Consider the following 17,993-nt stretch of genomic DNA (forward strand, 5'->3'; position numbering starts at 1 on the left):
TCCCTGCACACCCAATAATAACAGATACTGAGACTTACATCCAGCGTACCAGAGGGGAGAAGGCGTATGACACATCTATCCCTGCACACCCAATAATAACAGATACTGAGACTTACATCCAGCGTACCAGAGGGGAGAAGGCGTATGACACATCTATCCCTGCACACCCAATAATAACAGATACTGAGACTTACATCCAGCGTAGCAGAGGGGAGAAGACGTGTGACACATCTATCCCTGCACACCCAATAATAACAGATACTGAGACTTACATCCAGTGTACCAGAGGGGAGAAGACGTGTGACACATCTATCCCTGCACACCCAATAATAACAGATACAGAGACTTACATCCAGCGTACCAGAGGGGAGAAGGCGTGTGACACATCTATCCCTGCACACCCAATAATAACAGATACTGAGACTTACATCCAGCGTACCAGAGGGGAGAAGACGTGTGACACATCTATCTGCACACCCAATAATAACAGATACTGAGACTTACATCCAGCGTACCAGAGGGGAGAAGACGTGTGACACATCTATCCCTGCACACCCAGTAATAACAGATACTGAGACTTACATCCAGCGTACCAGAGGGGAGAAGACGTGTGACACATCTATCTGCACACCCAATAATAACAGATACTGAGACTTACATCCAGCGTACCAGAGGGGAGAAGACGTGTGACACATCTATCCCTGCACACCCAGTAATAACAGATACTGAGACTTACATCCAGCGTACCAGAGGGGAGAAGGCGTGTGACACATCTATCTGCACACCCAATAATAACAGATACCGAGACTTACATCCAGCGTACCAGAGGGGAGAAGGCGTGTGACACATCTATCCCTGCACACCCAATAATAACAGATACCGAGACTTACATCCAGCGTACCAGAGGGGAGAAGGCGTGTGACACATCTATCCCTGCACACCCAATAATAACAGATACTGAGACTTACATCCAGCGTACCAGAGGGGAGAAGGCGTGTGACACATCTATCCCTGCACACCCAATAATAACAGATACTGAGACTTACATCCAGCGTACCAGAGGGTAGAAGGCGTGTGACACATCTATCCCTGCACACCCAATAATAACAGATACTGAGACTTACATCCAGCGTACCAGAGGGTAGAAGGCGTGTGACACATCTATCCCTGCACACCCAATAATAACAGATACTGAGACTTACATCCAGCGTACCAGAGGGGAGAAGGCGTGTGACACATCTATCCCTGCACACCCAATAATAACAGATACTGAGACTTACATCCAGCGTACCAGAGGGGAGAAGACGTGTGACACATCTATCCCTGCACACCCAATAATAACAGATACTGAGACTTACATCCAGCGTACCAGAGGGGAGAAGACGTGTGACACATCTATCCCTGCACACCCAATAATAACAGATACCGAGACTTACATCCAGCGTACCAGAGGGGAGAAGACGTGTGACACATCTATCCCTGCACACCCAATAATAACAGATACAGAGACTTACATCCAGCGTACCAGAGGGGAGAAGACGTGTGACACATCTATCCCTGCACACCCAATAATAACAGATACAGAGACTTACATCCAGCGTACCAGAGGGGAGAAGGCGTGTGACACATCTATCCCTGCACACCCAATAATAACAGATACTGAGACTTACATCCAGCGTACCAGAGGGGAGAAGACGTGTGACACATCTATCCCTGCACACCCAATAATAACAGATACCGAGACTTACATCCAGCGTACCAGAGGGGAGAAGGCGTGTGACACATCTATCCCTGCACACCCAATAATAACAGATACTGAGACTTACAATAAAACAATACAGTATTATAGGGTTAGTATAACAAGCAGTGGTATAGTACTTTTTTTTGCTCTTTCATTTCAGGTCCATTCCTGGGTCACATGACTGTTACGGTTCCGTTGCACTGTGCAGCGAGAGAACGCAGAGCAGGCTGCGTGGACTGCACGTGGCTCTGCACTTATTACAGGTCCTGTGTATAGCACATGCAGCAGTCTGCCACGATCCCTAGCTGTATACAGATATATCCTGCGCTCCGCAGTGCTCTGCCCTCTCACAGGCTGTGCATAGTGTTGCCGGGCAGATTTCATGCAGAATCCCAGCTCTCACTTCTTACAGCAGCGGTTATAACTCTATCAGCACAGACCCCGTACATATGGGAAGGAACACATAGATGCTGCAGGACATACATGTGTTTCTGGTGGAATAAATGTACAGTCTACGGTCGCTATACGCTCCCCTTAACTTCCAGCCCCAGCCCAGGTAGATCTTTATATGAGTTGGATACGATATCACGGCAACGAGCATCCCGACGGTCCCATTACCGACAGCAGAATCCCAACGGTCAAAATCCCAATTAATTTTGAAGAGTATTCTTACCATAACCCACCCTTCCTGCAGCCTAACCCTAATCCTTCCCTGTGGAACCTAACCCTCACCATCCTCTTCAGCAGCCTAACCCTCACCTCTGCCCCCTGTCCTCTTCAGCAGCCTAACCCTCACCTCTGCCCCCTGTCCTATTCAGCAGCCTAACCCTCACCTCTGCCCCCCTGTCCTCTTCAGCAGCCTAACCCTCACCTCTGCCCCCCTGTCCTCTTCAGCAGCCTAACCCTCACCTCTGCCCCCTGTCCTCTTCAGCAGCCTAACCCTCACCTCTGCCCCCTGTCCCACCCGCAGCCTAACCCTCACCTCTGCCCCCTGTCCTCTTCAGCAGCCTGGTGCCTACCCCTCACCTCTGCCCCCCGTCCCACCCGCAGCCTAACCCTCACCTCTGCCCCCCTGTCCTCTTCAGCAGCCTAACCCTCACCTCTGCCCCCTGTCCTCTTCAGCAGCCTAACCCTCACCTCTGCCCCCTGTCCTCTTCAGCAGCCTAACCCTCACCTCTGCCCCCTGTCCCACCCGCAGCCTAACCCTCACCTCTGCCCCCTGTCCTCTTCAGCAGCCTGGTGCCTACCCCTCACCTCTGCCCCCCGTCCCACCCGCAGCCTAACCCTCACCTCTGCCCCCCTGTCCTCTTCAGCAGCCTAACCCTCACTTCTGCCCCCTGTCCTCTTCAGCAGCCTAACCCTCACCTCTGCCCCCTGTCCTCTTCAGCAGCCTAACCCTCACCTCTGCCCCCTGTCCTCTTCAGCAGCCTAACCCTCACCTCTGCCCCCTGTCCTCTTCAGCAGCCTAACCCTCACCTCTGCCCCTGTCCTCTTCAGCAGCCTAACCCTCACCTCTGCCCCCCTGTCCTCTTCAGCAGCCTAACCCTCACCTCTGCCCCCCTGTCCTCTTCAGCAGCCTAACCCTCACCTCTGCCCCCTGTCCTCTTCAGCAGCCTAACCCTCACCTCTGCCCCCTGTCCTCTTCAGCAGCCTAACCCTCACCTCTGCCCCCTGTCCTCTTCAGCAGCCTAACCCTCACCTCTGCCCCCTGTCCTCTTCAGCAGCCTAACCCTCACCTCTGCCCCCTGTCCTCTTCAGCAGCCTAACCCTCACCTCTGCCCCCTGTCCTCTTCAGCAGCCTAACCCTCTCCTCTGCCCCCTGTCCTCTTCAGCAGCCTAACCCTCACCTCTGCCCCCTGTCCTCTTCAGCAGCCTAACCCTCACCTCTGCCCCCTGTCCTCTTCAGCAGCCTAACCCTCACCTCTGCCCCCTGTCCTCTTCAGCAGCCTGGTGCCTAACCCTCACCTCTGCCCCCCTGTCCTCTTCAGCAGCCTGGTGCCTAACCCTCACCTCTGCCCCCCTGTCCTCTTCAGCAGCCTGGTGCCTAACCCTCACCTCTGCCCCCCTGTCCTCTTCAGCAGCCTGGTGCCTAACCCTCACCTCTGCCCCCCTGTCCTCTTCAGCAGCCTGGTGCCTATCCCTCACCTCTGCCCCCCTGTCCTCTTCAGCAGCCTGGTGCCTAACCCTCACCTCTGCCCCCTGTCCTCTTCAGCAGCCTAACCCTCACCTCTGCCCCCCTGTCCTCTTCAGCAGCCTAACCCTCACCTCTGCCCCCTGTCCTCTTCAGCAGCCTAACCCTCACCTCTGCCCCCTGTCCTCTTCAGCAGCCTAACCCTCACCTCTGCCCCCTGTCCTCTTCAGCAGCCTAACCCTCACCTCTGCCCCCTGTCCCACCCGCAGCCTGGTGCCTAACCCTAACCCTAATTCTCACCGTTGGGACCTGTTGGTATTTTGACCATCAGGATTCTGCAGCCGCTATTGCGACTGCTGGGATGGTAACCGCCAGGATACTGACTACATACCCTCTATACTTACCCTGTACAATATATCCCCATCCAGAGCTGCATCGTTCCTGTAATGCAGGGTGTTGCGTTTATGTTACGTAGAAACATAGAATGTGATGGTAGATAAGAACCACTTGGCCCATCTAGTCTGCCCCTTATTTTTTTTTACCATATTTTTACCTCAAACCTTATTTGATCCTTATTTCTTTGTAAGGATATCCTTATGTCTATCCCATGCATGTTACATTGCTGTACTGTCTTACCCTCTACCACCTCTGATGGGAGGCTATTCCACTTGTCCACTACCCTTTCTGTGAAGTAATTTTTCCTCAAATTTCCCCTGAACCTTTGTTAAAACCCCTGACATATTTGTGAAAGTTTCTATCATGTCCCCCCTTTCCCTTCTCTGCTCCATACTATACATAGTGAGACTTCTTAGTCTTTCTGGGTATGTTGTGTGATGTCGGCCATGCACCATTTTAGTTGCCCTTCTTTGTACAGTCTCTAATGTATTAATATCCTTCTGAAGATATGGCCTCCAGAACTGGACACAGTATTCTAGATGAGGCCGTACCAATGATCTATACAGTGGTATTATTACTTCTTTCTTTCTGCTGCTGATTCCTCTCCATATGCACCAAGCATCTGACTAGCCTTCCTCATTGCTGTGTTACATTGCTTACCTGCCTTTATGTCACCTGAAATAGTGACTCCTAGATCCCTTTCCTCCTCAGTAGTTTCCAGTATAGTGCCATTAATACTATATTTATCCTTTATATCACCTGAGATAGTGACTCCTAGATCCCTTTCCTCCTCAGTAGTTTCCAGAATAGTGCCACTAATACTATATTTATCCTTTATGTCACCTGAGATAGTGACTCCTAGATCCCTTTCCTCCTCAGTAGTTTCCAGTATTGCACCATTAATACTATATTTATCCTTTATGTCACCTGAGATAGTGACTCCTAGATCCCTTTCCTCCTCAGTAGTTTCCAGTATAGTGCCACTAATACTATATTTATCCTTTATGTCACCTGAGATAGTGACTCCTAGATCCCTTTCCTCCTCAGTAGTTTCCAGTATAGCGCCATTAATACTATATTTATCCTTTATGTCACCTGAAATAGTGACTCCTAGATCCCTTTCCTTCTCAGTAGTTTCCAGTATACTGCCATTAATACTATATTTATCCTTTATGTCACCTGAGATAGTGACTCCTAGATCCCTTTCCTCCTCAGTAGTTTCCAGTATAGTGCCATTAATACTATATTTATCCTTTATGTCACCTGAGATAGTGACTCCTAGATCCCTTTCCTCCTCAGTAGTTTCCAGTATACTGCCATTAATACTATATTTATCCTTTATGTCACCTGAGATAGTGACTCCTAGATCCCTTTCCTCCTCAGTAGTTTCCAGTATAGTGCCACTAATACTATATTTATCCTTTATGTCACCTGAGATAGTGACTCCTAGATCCCTTTCCTCCTCAGTAGTTTCCAGTATTGCACCATTAATACTATATTTATCCTTTATGTCACCTGAGATAGTGACTCCTAGATCCCTTTCCTCCTCAGTAGTTTCCAGTATAGTGCCACTAATACTATATTTATCCTTTATGTCACCTGAGATAGTGACTCCTAGATCCCTTTCCTCCTCAGTAGTTTCCAGTATAGCGCCATTAATACTATATTTATCCTTTATGTCACCTGAGATAGTGACTCCTAGATCCCTTTCCTACTCAGTAGTTTCCAGTATAGTGCCATTATACTATATTTATCCTTTATGTCACCTTAAATAGTGACTCCTAGATCCCTTTCCTCCTCAGTAGTGTCCAGTATAGTGCCATTAATACTATATTTATCCTTTATGTCACCTGAAATAGTGACTCCTAGATCCCTTTCCTCCTTAGTAGTTTCCAGTATAGTGCCATTAATACTATATTTATCCTTTACGTCACCCCTGAAATAGTGACTCCTAGATCCCTTTCCTTCTCAGTAGTTTCCAGTATAGTGCCATTAATACTATATTTATCCTTTATGTCACCTGAGATAGTGACTCCTAGATCCCTTTCCTTCTCAGTAGTTTCCAGTATAGTGCCATTAATACTATATTTATCCTTTGTCACCTGAGATAGTGACTCCTAGATTCCTTTCCTCCTCAGTAGTTTCCAGTATAGTGCCATTAATACTATATTTATCCTTTATTTCACCTGAGATAGTGACTCCTAGATCCCTTTCCTCCTCAGTAGTTCCCAGTATAGTGCCATTAATACTATATTTATCCTTTATGTCACCTGAGATAGTGACTCCTAGATCCCTTTCCTCCTCAGTAGTTTCCAGTATAGTGCCATTAATACTATATTTATCCTTTATGTCACCTGAAATAGTGACTCCTAGATCCCTTTCCTCCTCAGTAGTTTCCAGTATAGTGCCATTAATACTATATTTATCCTTTATGTCACCTGAGATAGTGACTCCTAGATCCCTTTCCTCCTCAGTAGTTTCCAGTATAGTGCCATTAATACTATATTTATCCTTTATGTCACCTGAAATAGTGACTCCTAGATCCCTTTCCTCCTCAGTAGTTTCCAGTATAGTGCCATTAAAACTATATTTATCCTTTATGTCACCTGAGATAGTGACTCCTAGATCCCTTTCCTCCTCAGTAGTTCCCAGTATAGTGCCATTAATACTATATTTATCCTTTATTTCACCTGAGATAGTGACTCCTAGATCCCTTTCCTCCTCAGTAGTTCCCAGTATAGTGCCATTAATACTATATTTATCCTTTATGTCACCTGAGATAGTGACTCCTAGATCCCTTTCCTCCTCAGTAGTTTCCAGTATAGTGCCATTAATACTATATTTATCCTTTATGTCACCTGAGATAGTGACTCCTAGATCCCTTTCCTCCTCAGTAGTTTCCAGTATAGTGCCATTAATACTATATTTATCCTTTATGTCACCTGAAATAGTGACTCCTAGATCCCTTTCCTCCTCAGTAGTTTCCAGTATAGTGCCATTAATACTATATTTATCCTTTATGTCACCTGAGATAGTGACTCCTAGATCCCTTTCCTCCTCAGTAGTTCCCAGTATAGTGCCATTATACTATATTTATCCTTTATGTCACCTGAGATAGTGACTCCTAGATCCCTTTCCTCCTCAGTAGTTTCCAGTATAGTGCCATTATACTATATTTATCCTTTATGTCACCTGAAATAGTGACTCCTAGATCCCTTTCCTCCTCAGTAGTTCCAGTATAGTGCCATTAATACTATATTTATCCTTTATGTCACCTGAAATAGTGACTCCTAGATCCCTTTCCTCCTCAGTAGTTTCCAGTATAGTGCCATTAATACTATATTTATCCTTTATGTCACCTGAAATAGTGACTCCTAGATCCCTTTCCTCCTCAGTAGTTCCCAGTATAGTGCCATTAATACTATATTTATCCTTTATATCACCTGAGATAGTGACTCCTAGATCCCTTTCCTCCTCAGTAGTTTCCAGTATAGTGTCATTAATACTATATCCTTTATGTCACCTGAAATAGTGACTCCTAGATCCCTTTCCTCCTCAGTAGTTTCCAGTATAGTGCCATTAATACTATATTTATCCTTTATGTCACCTGAGATAGTGACTCCTAGATCCCTTTCCTCCTCAGTAGTTCCAGTATAGTGCCATTAATACTATATTTATCCTTTATGTCACCTGAGATAGTGACTCCTAGATCCCTTTCCTCCTCAGTAGTTTCCAGTATAGTGCCATTATACTATATTTATCCTTTATGTCACCTGAAATAGTGACTCCTAGATCCCTTTCCTCCTCAGTAGTTCCAGTATAGTGCCATTAATACTATATTTATCCTTTATGTCACCTGAAATAGTGACTCCTAGATCCCTTTCCTCCTCAGTAGTTTCCAGTATAGTGCCATTAATACTATATTTATCCTTTATGTCACCTGAAATAGTGACTCCTAGATCCCTTTCCTCCTCAGTAGTTCCCAGTATAGTGCCATTAATACTATATTTATCCTTTATATCACCTGAGATAGTGACTCCTAGATCCCTTTCCTCCTCAGTAGTTTCCAGTATAGTGTCATTAATACTATATCCTTTATGTCACCTGAAATAGTGACTCCTAGATCCCTTTCCTCCTCAGTAGTTTCCAGTATAGTGCCATTAATACTATATTTATCCTTTATGTCACCTGAGATAGTGACTCCTAGATCCCTTTCCTCCTCAGTAGTTCCAGTATAGTGCCATTAATACTATATCCTTTATGTCACCTGAGATAGTGACTCCTAGATCCATTTCCTCCTCAGTAGTTTCCAGTATAGTGCCATTAATACTATATTTAGCCTTTGGATTTTTGAGACCCAAGTGCAGGATTTTGCATTTTTTGGCATTAAACTGTAATTACCACACTCTTGACCATTCCTCTAGTCTACCTAGATCCTCAATCATTTGTTTTACCCCACCTGGTGTGTCCACCCTGCTGCATACCTTTGTGTCATCTGCAAAAAGGCATACTTTCCCTTTAATGCCATTTGCAAGGTCACCAATAAAGATATTACAGGTTGAGTATCCCATATCCAAATATTCCGAAATACGGAATATTCCGAAATACGGACTTTTTTGAGTGAGACTGAGATAGTGAAACCTTTGTTTTTGGTGGCTCAATGTACACAAAATTTGTTTAATACACAAAGTTATTAAAAATATTGTATTAAATGACGTTCAGGCTGTGTGTATAAGGTGTATATGAAACATAAATGAATTGTGTGAATGTACATACTTGCATATGGGAAAATAATAACTAATGAAGATGATTATATTAGTTGCTGAAGACGCTCACTGTCATCCAGTGTAATATACAAAGCACAGTCCCTGGCGTCCAGTGTAATATACAAAGCACAGTCCCTGGCGTCCAGTGTAATATACAGCGACCAGTCCACGGCATCCAGTGTAATATATAGAGCCCAGTCCCTGGCGTCTAGTGTAATATTCAGAGCCCAGTCCCTGGCATCCAGTGTGATATACAGAGCCCAGTCCCTGGCGTCCAGTGTAATATACAGAGTCCTGTCCCAGACACCATGTAATATACAGAGCCCAGTCCCTGGCATCCAGTGTGATATACAGAGCCCAGTCCCTGGCATCCAGTGTAATATACAGAGCCCTTTCCCTGGCATCCAGTGTAATATACAGAGCCCAGTCCCTGGCATCCAGTGTAATATACAGAACCCAGTCCCTGACACCATGTAATATACAGAGCCCAGTCCCTGGCATCCAGTGTGATATACAGAGCCCTGTCCCTGGCATCCGGTGTAATATACAGAGCCCAGTCCCTGGCATCCAGTGTAATATACAGAGCCCAGTCCCTGGCGTCTAGTGTAATATACAGAGCCCAGTCCCTGGCATCCAGTGTAATATACAGAGCCCAGTCCCTGGCATCCAGTGTAATATACAGAGCCCAGTCCCTGGCGTCCAGTGTAATATACAGAGCCCAGTCCCTGGCGTCCAGTGTAATATACAGAGCCCAGTCCCTGGCATCCAGTGTAATATACAGAGCCCGGTCCCTGGCATCCAGTGTAATATATAGAGCCCGGTCCCTGGCATCCAGTGTAATATACAGAGCACAGTCCCCGGCATCCAGTGTAATATACAGAGCCCAGTCCCTGGCATCCAGTGTAATATACAGAGCCCAGTCCCTGGCATCCAGTGTAATATACAGAGCCCAGTCCCTGGCACCATGTAATATACAGAGCCCAGTCCCTGGCATCCAGTGTAATATATAGAGCCCGGTCCCTGGCATCCAGTGTAATATACAGAGCCCTGTCCCTGGCATCCAGTGTAATATACAGAGCCCAGTCCCTGGCATCCAGTGTAATATACAGAGCCCAGTCCCTGGCACCATGTAATATACAGAGCCCACTCCCTGGCATCCAGTGTAATATATAGAGCCCGGTCCCTGGCATCCAGTGTAATATACAGAGCCCTGTCCCTGGCATCCAGTGTAATATACAGAGCCCAGTCCCTGGCATCCAGTGTAATATACAGAGCCCAGTCCCTGGCACCATGTAATATACAGAGCCCAGTCCCTGGCATCCAGTGTAATATATAGAGCCCGGTCCCTGGCATCCAGTGTAATATACAGAGCCCTGTCCCTGGCATCCAGTGTAATATACAGAGCCCAGTCCCTGGCATCCAGTGTAATATACAGAGCCCAGTCCCTGGCATCCAGTGTAATATACAGAGCCCAGTCCCTGGCATCCAGTGTAATATACAGAGCCCAGTCCCTGGCATCCAGTGTAATATACAGAGCCCAGTCCCTGGCATCCAGTGTAATATACAGAGCCCAGTCCCTGGCACCATGTAATATACAGAGCCCTGTCCCTGGCATCCAGTGTAATATACAGAGCCCAGTCCCTGACGTCCAGTGTAATATACAGAGCCCTGTCCCTGGCGTCTAGTGTAATATACAGAGCCCTGTCCCTGGCATCCAGTGTAATATACAGAGCCCTGTCCCTGACACCATGTAATGTACAGAGCCCTGTCCCTGGCATCCAGTGTAATATACAGAGCCCTGTCTCTGGCATCATGTAATATACAGAGCCCAGTCCCTGGCGTCCAGTGTAATATACAGACCCCAGTCCCTGGCACCATGTAATATACAGAGCCCAGTCCCTGGCGTCCAGTGTAATATACAGAGCCCTGTCCCTGGCATCCAGTGTAATATACAGAGCCCTGTCCCTGGCACCATGTAATATACAGAGCCCAGTCCCTGGCGTCCAGTGTAATATACAGAGCCCTGTCCCTGGCATCCAATGTAATATACAGAGCCCAGTCCCTGACATCCAGTGTAATATACAGAGCCCAGTCCCTGGCATCCAGTGTAATATACAGAGCCTAGTCCCTGGCGTCCAGTGTAATATACAGAGCCCTGTCCCTGGCATCCAGTGTAATATACAGAGCCCAGTCCCTGGCATCCAGTGTAATATACAGAGCCCTGTCCCTGGCATCCAGTGTAATATACAGAGCCCAGTCCCTGGCATCCAGTGTAATATACAGAGCCCAGTCCCTGGCATCCAGTGTAATATACAGAGCCCTGTCCCTGGCATCCAGTGTAATATACAGAGCCCTGTCCCTGGCATCCAGTGTAATATACAGAGCCCAGTCCCTGGCATCCAATGTAATATACAGAGCCCAGTCCCTGCACCCAGTGTAATATACAGAGCCTAGTCCCTGGCGTCCAGTGTAATATACAGAGCCCAGTCCCTGGCATCCAGTGTAATATACAGAGCCCAGTCCCTGGCATCCAGTGTAATATACAGAGCACAGTCCCTGCATCCAGTGTAATATACAGAGCACAGTCTCTGGCATCCAGTGTAATATACAGAGCCCAGTCCCTGGCATCCAGTGTAATATACAGAGCACAGTCCCTGCATCCAGTGTAATATACAGAGCACAGTCCCTGCATCCAGTGTAATATACAGAGTTCTATCCCTGATGTCCAGTGTAATATACAAAGTCCAGTCCCTGACGTCCAGTGTAATATACAGAGCCCTGTCCCTGGCATCCAGTGTAATATACAGAGTCCTGTCCCTGGCATCCAGTGTAATATACAGAGTCCTGTCCCTGGCATCCAGTGTAATATACAGAGTCCTGTCCCTGGCATCCAGTGTAATATACAGACTCCTGTCCCTGGCATCCAGTGTAATATACAGAGCCCAGTCCCCGGCATCCAGTGTAATATACAGAGTCCTGTCCCTGGCATCCAGTGTAATATACAGAGCCCTGTCCCTGGCATCCAGTGTAATATACAGAGCCCTGTCCCTGGCATCCAGTGTAATATACAGAGCCCAGTCCCTGGCACCATGTAATATACAGAGCCCAGTCCCTGACGTCCAGTGTAATATACAGAGTCCTGTCCCTGGCATCTAGTGTAATATACAGAGCCCAGTCCCTGGCATCCAGTGTAATATACAGAGCCCTGTCCCTGGCATCCAGTGTAATATACAGAGTCCTGTCCCTGGCATCCAGTGTAATATACAGAGCCCTGTCCCTGGCATTATGTAATATACAGAGCCCTGTCCCTGGCATCCAGTGTAATATACAGAGCCCTGTCCCTGGCATCCAGTGTAATATACAGAGTCCTGTCCCTGGCATCCAGTGTAATATACAGAGCCCAGTCCCTGGCATCCAGTGTAATATACAGAGCCCAGTCCCTGGCATCCAGTGTAATATACAGAGTCCTGTCCCTGGCATCCAGTGTAATATACAGAGCCCAGTCCCCGGCATCCAGTGTAATATACAGACTCCTGTCCCTGCATCCAGTGTAATATACAGAGCACAGTCCCTGCACCCAGTGTAATATACAGAGCCTAGTCCCTGGCATCCAGTGTAATATACAGAGCCCAGTCCCTGCACCCAGTGTAATATACAGAGCCTAGTCCCTGGCGTCCAGTGTAATATACAGAGCCCAGTCCCTGGTATCCAGTGTAATATACAGAGCCCAGTCCCTGGCATCCAGTGTAATATACAGAGCCCTGTCCCTGGCATCCAGTGTAATATACAGAGTCCTGTCCCTGGCATCCAGTGTAATATACAGAGCCCAGTCCCCGGCATCCAGTGTAATATATAGAGCCCTGTCCCTGGCACCATGTAATATACAGAGCCCAGTCCCTGGCATCCAGTGTAATATACAGAGTCCTGTCCCTGGCATCCAGTGTAATATACAGAGCCCTGTCCCTGGCATCCAGTGTAATATACAGAGCCCTGTCCCTGGCACCATGTAATATACAGAGCCCAGTCCCTGGCATCCAGTGTAATATACAGAGCCCAGTCCCTGACGTCCAGTGTAATATACAGAGTCCTCTCCCAGACAGACGTTGGCATAGTCAGACCAGTATAAGCGGCCTGGCACAGAGCTGCTTCCTTTCCACCACTGGCAGCGAATCAGTATTAAGCAGAGTTCAGGGAGCTAAACACTATCAGCCAATCGTAAAACAGGAGAGAGAACGGAGTTCCTGCCAGCCAATAGCAGCTGTGTTCTATATGAACATGCACTGAGTGCTACTGACACAGTGGTCACGGTTTGGCGGATCACAGAGTCTCTGCACAGCTTCCTCCGCCGACAGTGTCATCCCATGTACCGCTGGGACATGGCCAGCGTCTCTTCAGGGGTGAGATAAGAAACACACTGCCCCCTCTTCCAACTGCAGTTATACTGTAGGTGTAAGATGAAATCTCCAGCTCACAAGTAGATAGGTTAGAGACAAATATGTGTGTATAGTGACACCAATGATACCAAGGGCAGGATGTAATAAGAGTCCGAGTTCGCCCGACGTGAGGCATGACTGTGCTGTCTAAACGATTGCCCCTTTAAAAAACGTTGGAGTTTGGCCGGCGTCCCACATGTGAGAAGTCTATTACATCCCGTCCTCAGCGTTTGATGGTAGATAATAATATCAGTCAGGTGCATTTTGCCAGTGGGACTACAAGTTACATTCTCACCCTCATCCAATCACCGGGGTAATTAGGCTGAATACCTCTTTCAGACTGAGCCTCCTCCACCCGCTCTAATTATGATGAGTGAGGCGGTCTACAAAAGTGTTAATTATTCCAAACTAGAATGATATCAGCGTGTAATTAGCAGGAACGTGTTTTATCTGCGAACGCAGACACACTTCTACCGTAACCCATTCAGCGCCAGATACACGGGTACTGCCCCTCAGCCCAGGGATTCCTGCGTTCTGTACGCTGGAAAGGACACCTACATGCAGGAATGGGTCACTCTCAGTAGTATATGGCTGTGGGTGGAGTAACTACAAGACAGCGGCATGTCCTACATACGCTGGCTGTGTGGCAGAGGGGACGGATGATCCCTATAGAGGTACTAGGGTTGTGAGTGTGGTGTGCGGGTTTCAGCCGGGCGCCATAATGTGATATAGGATCCTGCGCGGCTGCTGTACTGTCTGTTCCTGCGTTACATATAAAACACGTATAAAATGTGCGTCTGGCTTACGTTATGACAGATATGTTACACCTGGTCTGCTGTATAGAGCTCGGCTGTGCTGTATTAGAGAGCGCACATTGGGTATGATCGACTTTATACTCTCCCGCATTGCGTGAACGGAACTAAGGGGGTAATTCAGACCTGATCGCAGCAGCAAATTTGTTAGCTAATGGGCAAAACCATGTGCAGTGCAGGTGGGGCAGATGTAACATGTGCAGAGAGAGTAAGATTTGGGTGGGTTATATTGTTTCTGTGCAGGGTAAATACTGGCTGCATTATTTTTACACTGCAGTTTAGATTGCAGATTGAACACACCCCACCCAAATCTAACTCTCTCTGCACGTTACATCTGCCCCACCTGCAGTGCACATGGTTTTGCCCAACTGCCAACAAATTTCCTGCTGTGATCAATTCTGAATTACCCCCTAAGGGCGTGATTCATGTTTGTAAGTAAAGCAAAAAAAGCAAGCAACTGGGCCAAGCTATGCTGCTCTGTGGGAAGGGGGGCAGATGTAACCTGTGCAGAGAGAGTAATAGGCCCTACACACTGGGCGATAACACTGAAAGATATGAACGAGATACCGTTCATATCTTTTAGTGTGGAGGCACAAACGATGAACGATGCGCGGTCCCACACTAGTTCATCGCTGGTGCCCCGTTGGCTGTGCATGCAGGCCGATATGGACGATCTTGTCCATATTTACCTGCACTTCTATGGAGCCGGGTGATGGGGGAGTGAAGGAACTTCACTGCCCCCGTCACTGCCTCCCCCCGCTCCGCAGGGTCGCTCGTCGGCCGTATCCGCCGTCGGGCAGCTCGGCGGCGGATCGTTAAATGTGTAGGGCCCTTTAGATTTCGTTGGGGTGTATTAAAGTCAAACCATACTTACTTACTTCTTTAGCTTCCACAAAGGGAGACGCCCGGGGAGGAGAGGTAGGTGAGTGGGATGGGGGTGGGGCCAGACTATTTGCATTATTAGGATACGGGGCCAGAATGATGCGGGAGGGGTTGCTACTCTTCTGGGGGTGCGGGGGACTACCCCCCAAAAAATGCTTTTTTTTGCTTTACTTACAAAGCAGAATAAGGCTATATGCATATATTGGGTGGAATGTGGAGCAGTGCGCATATTGCTGTGTGTCTGCCTCCTATCAGAAACAGGCTTACATCCAGGTCCTCCGACACGCCATTGCGTGAGAACGTCTCGTTACTGCCCAGTGCTTCTGCAGCACAAACACCCAACACTCGCTCTGCAAGCCGCACATGCCCTTCACAGCTTCAGGACCATTGCGAACAAGAGAGGGCAGATTGCTCTGCGTCACAACATACAGCATAGGAGAGCCAGGGGCCACTCACGATTTGAAGTGATTCATTAGGTTCCCCACCAGCTCCCCAACACGACTCTGGTTGGCCGGCTCCATCCTGTGCAGACAGAAGACCATGTCGTCCTGTTTGTGGGTGTGGATCACCACCAGCTGGTCCCAGCCTCCGGAGAGACTCAGTCCGGTCACCTGAAGAACGGCAAAGGAGAGGGGTCAGTGTGATGTAATAGGGAGGACAAATTGGCGCCACCTCATGGCCATATCCTTGTATAAAACATCGCCCCTTATTCTGCAGCCGGAGTGGGTATCTGTGTAAGCTGGGGGACACTTACTGAGTTTTAGCATTGGTGGAAGCAAAGGAGGCTGAAGTGCGAGACACATTAAAGGAAGAAGATTCTGTTAACAGGTTTTCCCAGAGAAAGAGAAGGTAATCAGCTTGGTAATAAGAAGCAGCTAATGTTCCCTTCCTGGAGCTGCGGGGTCCTGGGAAGGAGACAAGCGAGTGCAAATCACCACAGTACTCTGGAGAACTGCAGAAGTGTGTCTTTACTAGCTGCAAGTCATACTGAACACTGGCTGCAGCAGCACTTCCTGTGTAACAACAAACACTTCCTGTATGACATGTGGATAGCAATAATTTAATCTTCCTGGAGCTGTGGGGTCCTGGGCAGGAGACAAGCGAGTGCAAATCACCACAGGACTCTGATGAACTGCAGAAGTGTGTCTTTACTAGCTGCAAGTCATACTGAACACTGACTGCAGCAGCACTTCCTGTGTAACAACAAACACTTCCTGTATGACAAGTGGATAGCAATAATTTAATCTTTATGCAGCATACATCTACAAGAGTCCCGTCGTAATGTACAGTAGCATCACGCAACGTTTTGTGCAATGTCTGCCGACTCTGCCGTCGCCTCCCACTTCCCCCCCACTCCCAAACGTCCACAGACTGGTTATTACTTGACATCTGCAGCCGTTCTGCGTCCCGTACTGTGCTGTGCGGAGCATGCTTCTGCTGCCACGGTTGCTTCTGGATCTGAATAAGGCCCAGTAAACACAAGGACAACTAGTTGTGCGTTGAAGTGGAAAGGTGACATGTTATATTGGGGGTCATTCCGAGTTGATCACTAACTGAAAATGTTCGCTGTGCAGCGATGATGCAAAAAAATACGTCAGTTCTGCGCATGCATATGCGGCGCAAGGCACAACGTACTTTCACAACGGCCAATGTAGTTTCACACAGGTCTAGTGAAGCTTTTCAGTCGCACTGCTGGCCGCAGAGTGATTGACATGAAGGGGGGCGTTTCTGGGTGTCAACTGACCGTTTTCAGGGAGTGTTTGGAAAAACGCAGGCGTGCCAGGAAAAACGCAGGCGTGGCTGGGCGAACGCTGGGCGTGTTTGTGATGTCAAAACAGGAACTGAACAGTCTGAAGTGATCGCAAGCGCTGAGTAGGTCTGGAGCTACTCTGAAACTGCGCAATTTTTTTTGCTGCAGCACTGTGATCCTTTCGTTCGCACTTCTGCTAAGCTAAAATACACTCCCAGTGGGCGGCGGCATAGCGTTTGCACGGCTGCTAAAAACTGCTAGCGAGCAATCAACTCGGATTGACCCCCATTGTGCGCTGGGATTGTTCATGTGAGACAACAGGTGGTTCCAGTTATTTATAGATGGTAGAATTATATTTAACTTTACTTCTACCAAGGAAGCCGGGTGACGGCTATCATGTATCTGTGTATATAGTACGCGTATATGGAATATCGAATGCCTGCATTTTACAGGTCATATATGAGACTGAAGACTGACGTGATCATAAAATTAACGATTTCTCCTTTGAGCAAACTCTGTTCCTTCCGATAAATTCTTACAGGAGCTGTGCCCCGTAATATTCCCAAACCACTGAATATGGCTCGCAGACTGTGGCCCAAATGTAACAGCCGCCAGGCGCAGACATTGGCGCAATATCTGTGATTTAGCAGATACATTTAAAGCACCAATCATTTAATAGGCAAACCCGACCTCATCGCTGCTTTACATTTGGGCCTATAAGGAAATAGATGATGATGAGCATAATTCAGTATGGTTAGCAGGAGTGCGCAAAGACGTAGATTGCGATCAGACGTGATCACAATCTAAGCCCAGCGGAGGGTAGGGACAGGGCATCATTTCGGCATTTTAGGGGCGTTGTGGTGGTGTTGGTGGGGTGCGGTTCAGACAACGGAGGCGCATCCGGACCATTTGCGGGCTGGGCCGCGGCGTCTGCGTAACGTCACATGCAGCCGCTGCGACCCAAAGCATGGTCGGGGGGCTACCATTAAGATGCGGGTGCATTGCTGTTTCGCAATGCGCTCGCATTTTAGCGTAGGGGGAGGAACCCACATGCGGCGCAGCCTTGCCCTGTGCTGGACGGC

General features: G+C 47.9%; 1 protein-coding gene across 1 annotated transcript in view; it reads right to left on the bottom strand.

Moving 5' to 3' along the window:
• MYO1G (myosin IG) overlaps positions 1-17,993 on the bottom strand; it is a 508,951-nt gene that overhangs the window by 196,228 nt on the left and 294,730 nt on the right. The window contains exon 21 of the mRNA XM_063924584.1: positions 15,618-15,772. Coding sequence (XP_063780654.1) covers positions 15,618-15,772 — 155 coding nt within the window. The remainder of the gene's footprint in view (positions 1-15,617; positions 15,773-17,993) is intronic.

The sequence above is a fragment of the Pseudophryne corroboree genome, chromosome 5 (genome assembly GCF_028390025.1).
Source record: "Pseudophryne corroboree isolate aPseCor3 chromosome 5, aPseCor3.hap2, whole genome shotgun sequence".
Taxonomy (NCBI): Eukaryota; Metazoa; Chordata; class Amphibia; order Anura; family Myobatrachidae; genus Pseudophryne; species Pseudophryne corroboree.